General features: G+C 39.9%; 1 protein-coding gene across 1 annotated transcript; it reads left to right on the top strand.

Annotated features, from left to right (window-relative positions):
* The first annotated feature begins 778 nt into the window (after window positions 1-778).
* Window positions 779-2290, top strand: LOC141027184 (uncharacterized). The gene is made up of 2 exons (XM_073504164.1): window positions 779-1125; window positions 1870-2290. Exons 1-2 carry the CDS (start codon window positions 779-781, stop codon window positions 2288-2290), a joined length of 768 nt encoding a protein of 255 aa, XP_073360265.1.
* The last annotated feature ends 3227 nt before the right edge of the window (window positions 2291-5517 follow it).

The raw sequence follows: 5517 nt of genomic DNA, 5'->3' as shown, positions 1-5517 counted from the left end.
CTATTTATATAAAATCTGTCCACACCTCAACGAACGATTTGGTCGTAAATAATCTCAACCCCCCCCCAAAAAAACTCAGTTCAAACATACATATGACGTCAGTACTAAAAAAGAAGGATCAGTCACGCCACTCACACCACTGTGACACGAAATTTCAAAACCGTACGCTGTATGAAATTACAATTCAGTTCACACAGCACTAAACCATAAGTGCACTAAAATGAGAATACAAAAACTATAAAGGCCTAACTTAGGTTGGTACAAATGAAAATAACATAAGTTCCAGTTTTGAGCAACAACTCCCAGGGCAATGAAAAATGTTTTGAGATGAACTAGTGTGTAAGATTTCAGTGGAAAAACAATACTTAACATCCACACGGAAAAATATCACAAAGCATACGTCACCTAAACAGTGCAAAATGCCATCATCACCAACCCTGAGACGTGCAAGTGGGATAAGCAGATCATAAGTACAGCTTCACAAGACGGATCAGTGCGACAGTAAAAACCCTTGGCTTGGACGGTTAGTTCTTCCAGGCCACCACCCGCGCCACCCACTGGGCGGTTGCCAGAAGGGATTGCAGACGGGGACCCCCACGACCACTACACCCACGCCCCCGACGAACCGCCTCCCACACATCCCCGTCGACGCACTGCAAAATACCCCATTGTCTTCCATCTCTGCCTCATTCACAGAACCACCATTGCCACTTCCATCTCCACTGCACACAAACCACAAACTGCTCTCTCCCAAGCCCACAGACGCCTAAGGAAGGTGATGGCGGAGGAACCGTCCGCCAAGTGTCATCATGGCAAGATGTCGGACAAGAGCAACAACCTCGTCGATGTTCACGTCCCCGGCGAGAAGCGCGAGTACACGAGAACCCTCACAGGGGTTGAGCTCCACGGCAAGGAGAAGTTGGAGATCGTCTGCACCAGCGAACCAGACAAGGCCGACGAGGTGATGAGCAGGCTCAGGATGAAGGGCGGCGGCTTGTATCCGAGCTTCATCGGAGTTGATGTGGAGTGCACTAGCGAAGATGAACCTCCACAGATGGCAGCAGTCCCGCAGTTGTGCATCGAGGAACTCTGCTTGGTCTACCACATCGCAGCAGCCACAAAATGGTAACCCACACTACTGTTCATTCATCTGTTGTACTAGTACTACTCCCGAAAAACTTCATTAAACTTGTTTCCCAACTAGATGAACTATTATAGTTTGTGAAGTGGATGCACGAGTACATGTTTCTCAAGTTACATGCATTTCTGAAACTGTGAAGTGGATTGTTTCACCAGATTAGCATCTGAAACTGATGCACTGGATTAGCATCTGAAAAATGTTTATAGAATTTTGAACTTGATGCACCAAATTAATTTCTGAACTTGATGTACTAGCATAGATTCTGATCTTGATGCACTAGTATAGTTTATAGAATTGATGTAATAAAAGATGTTTGGTGAAGTGGTATAGGTCCATATCTTGATGCACATGTTTCTCAAATTAATTTCTGAACTTGATATAGAATTGATGCACAAAGATGTATCAAGCACTGGTATAGGTCTTTTATTCAACAAAAAAGAAAACTAAACTTGAATCAAGAAGCACATATATCATTGACTCTTGTAAAATAATTCTTGAATTTGGTGAAGCATTTGGTGAAGCACTGAAGATAGCAAAAAAGAAAAATAACATGGTGTAGTTGAATTTAATTTCAGGACTTTGTGTACTAGTTTCTGAACTACATTCATCCATGACTTATACTATATAAGCATCTAACTCATGGATTATCACTTGTAAAACCAAAAAGCAGAAGAATTAAATCTTCAAGAAAGAACACTAATCTTCAATATGCGTCTCCCCCCTTGCAGGCCCAAGCGCCTCAAAGACTTCCTGCAGGAGGAGAAATTGTACACATTTGTCAGTTTCAGCATTGGAGGTGACAAGCGGATGCTGAACAAGTCTGGTTTGGAGATCAACCCCAACAACTTCATCGACATGCAGCGCAAGTGGAAAGATCCAACCACCAACAAATACTACGACTCCTTGGCTAATGTTGAAGCCAGCGTCATCCACCCATTCTACAAAGGCATGAATAAGAACATCAACACGCAGGAAGACCACAAACTCTGGGGGACCAGCCCGCTGCCAGACAAGCTCATCAAGTATGCAGGAATAGATGCGTACGCCACGTACAAGTCGTGGAAGACAATCGACAACATCGTGACAGGTTGGGATATTTCAAAAGAGCAGGAGGCTGACCCCTACTACCACTGCAACTTCGCGGGATGAAGATGCATGAAAGTCCGCCTTCATGCTGCTCGCGCTTCTGCTTGTCCTTAATCTTGTTGTTTCAGATTTGTAGTTTGCTTTCGTTATGTTGAACCAGCTACCTTATGTTATGTGTGTCAGGGTTTGAACAAGTTTGCCTATGTCTATCAAGTACATCGTTTTCTTATGTCGTTCAACAAGTTTGCTAGCTTCCTATTTTGTTGATCCATCATTTGAAGTTGAAGTAGGTTGAAGTTGAAACTTGATGGCTGCCACGCAGCACTAGTCATGGAGCAACGAAATCACACATGGATATTTTCACACAAAAACAGTGGCAGACTAACTAAGGACAACAGCAAATAGTATCCTTGGACGCTCAGTACAGCTTACACATGTAAGGTAGTACTATCACACTAAAAATCAGTTTTTAGTTTCATAAGAACACTAAAAAGACTAAGTTTCAGCCGAGGACAACATTCAGTACTAACAGCATCGTGCTAATAGTAGTTAGAAATTTAATAAGTACTGCAACAGGAAAAGCAAAGAACCATCAGTACGTATTTCCTAGTCACTAGCATGCTAGGACTGAAAGTTCTTGTACACTTGAACACACGGTACATTCATGCTACAAAATATAAAAAGGAACGAGAAGTTTCAGTTCGCATTCCCTAAAACAGTGACACACTAAGAATAACAGTAATAGTACAACTGAAATCTAAGTACAACTTAGTCTATACGGCAAGTACTATGATCATACCAAACATTGCCTTGAGAAGAACCACAACCTAGAAAAAAGAAGGCCAAAACTAAATCAAAAAGATATCAGTGCGACCAAGGAGAAAAGTCACAAGAAAGACAACAGAAGCATCAACCAACATTGACCAGTGAGGTACTAGTTTCAAACAACAAAAAAAAAATGATCAAAGTACTAGCACAATTGAAATCTCAGTACAACTTACTTTATTCAGTAAGTGCTATGATGATACCAATTAATTCCTTGAGAAAGAAGGCCAAGACTCAACCAAATAGATTACAGTTCAACCAAGGACAGGAATTCACAGAAACAAACAACAGAAGCATCAGTCCACATTGACTAGTGAAGTAGTTATGAACTTAATAGGGCTACCTGTTAAATGTAGCTAATTTAAACCAGTGCTTTAACTTTTACTATGAAGTTCAACTACTAAAATTCAAGAAGTTCAAACAAAAAATTTGGCTCTCAAATTATGCTAAATTTCTTATACTTAACTAAAATCTGCCTAGAGATCACATAGCAACATCGTCGTAAATAATTTCAATCCCATAAAAAACTTCACTTCTAATACATTATATGAAATCAGTTCTACATAACAAGGAAGCGTCACTCCACTCACGCTAGATCCACAAGTGTTATCGTGACACCAAATTTTAAATGCCTTACGCTGAATGAGATTACAATTCAGTACTAACAGATCTATACCATAAGTACAAGAAAAGAGGGTACAGAAACTATAAAGGTCCAACTTAGGTTGGGACAGATGAAAATAAAATAAATCTCACTTTTCCAGCAACAACTCGCAATGCACTTGAAAAAAATTCCCGATGAAAAAGGTGTTTTCAGTTCAACTAGTGTATAAGACTTCAGTACAAAAAATAAAACGTAACCAAAACGAATTCCCGATGAAACATACACAAGTGACACAGCTATTCAACCACACTATCATCATGGAAAAAAAAGTTTGTTAAACATTCTGCCACACTTAAACACAACGCAAATATACCAGTTATCACATAGTACTTGACAAGACATCCGAAAACTACAAACAAAGCCTACAGTGCTTTCAAGAGATATATCACACAACTATCCCATTCGCTACGCAAATGACGACCATTTCTTCTATGCATCAAGAGCCAAAGCCTGAACCTCCTTGGGAAGCTCCATCACCAGAAGCTAGTTATTCCGGTTGAACACAACTCTATACAGATCCTCAGCGTTCCAATCAACAATACGTGGCTGGAAAACAATAATTATCAAAAATCATGACACATAAAAAATGATACACAATAAGCCAAACACAGAAAGTGAAAAGCTCAACTAGAACCCACGCCATTATCTCGAATGTTCTCAACGATCTTTTCACCATCATAGCTTCCCGCATACTTCAGAGTATAATGGCCACACTCATTTGGCCCTTGAAGTGGAACCTTGACAAACGTTGGTTTCTTTGCAAAAACTTCCCATTTGGGCTGCTTGCTCGCATTGTACTGAGCATCACCATACACAGCCTTCATTACTTGGACCAATCTAGAGATCTGTAAAAAAGAAAAGAAACCACACATTTTCAGGTCTCAGAAAAAGCACAAACAAACATGCGGAAAAATTAATCCAGTACAGATAATAAATGTCACTCACAATCTTCTCGCAGTCTTTATGATAGGTGTTCTTTGAAGGACGGTAGTTCTTCGGATAAGGTAAAGAGTCAAGGATGTCAACGCTACTTCGGTACCGATTCATGACATATAAGGAGAAGTGGTTCACTTTCTTATCCTTCGGTAAAATCATAGGCTTGAATAGAGGCATCATGATCTAAAAACAAATGACCAAAAAAGAGATGTTAAATATTCAAAATAAAAACCAGCATGACAACAAACAAATAAAACCAAAAATCAGCTAGTAGATCTCACAAGGTCGGCACTGAGCAAGTCTTCCTTATCTTTAACATAGCTCTTGAAATCTCTCACAGCACTCTCCACATTAAACACTTTATTTTCATCACCGTAAAACGTACAGTCAAGCACAACCCGCAAAAAAGCCAAAAAAGAAATAGATAGGGGAAAAGGATCAACAAGCAAAGTATTATTAAAACTCATAAAACAATAGGCAGTCTTGTTTAACAGAAACAAACGATCTGATTGATTACCGTGATGAAATATGGACTCAGCAATACCCTTTTTCCAGATGCGAAATCAGCATTTCTCTCGGTATCTTGCTTCCAATCATCAATGAGGAAGTCCATTACATCACCCTCCATCATTTGCCCACGTGTAAAACCTTCCCAAATGCGTTTCCCAGTGAAGCTAGTTATGTTATCACCAGGCTGAGGTATCATTGAGAATGTATTCCTGCAGCACACACAAGAACAAAAAGCTGGGGAAGCAAGATAAGACATTCATAGCAGTTCAAGTTGTATAAAAAGGAACAGTTCAGGTCATATTTATCTAGCAGTTACAAACAACAAAAGAAAAGAAGAGGAAAAATAATGAGAGAT

This window comes from Aegilops tauschii, chromosome 7, assembly GCF_002575655.3.
Source record: "Aegilops tauschii subsp. strangulata cultivar AL8/78 chromosome 7, Aet v6.0, whole genome shotgun sequence".
Taxonomy (NCBI): domain Eukaryota; kingdom Viridiplantae; phylum Streptophyta; class Magnoliopsida; order Poales; family Poaceae; genus Aegilops; species Aegilops tauschii.
The sequence above is the reverse complement of the archived record's forward strand: the minus strand, read 5'-3'. Positions and strand labels throughout refer to the sequence as shown.

Excerpts from the sequence above, each read along its gene's own strand:
- LOC141027184 (XM_073504164.1), top strand. The coding sequence starts at position 779 with ATGGCGGAGGAACCGTCCGCCAAGTGTCATCATGGCAAGATGTCGGAC. Across the intron at positions 1,126-1,869 it reads ATCGCAGCAGCCACAAAATG|GCCCAAGCGCCTCAAAGACT; the intron begins GTAACCCACACT and ends CCCCCCTTGCAG.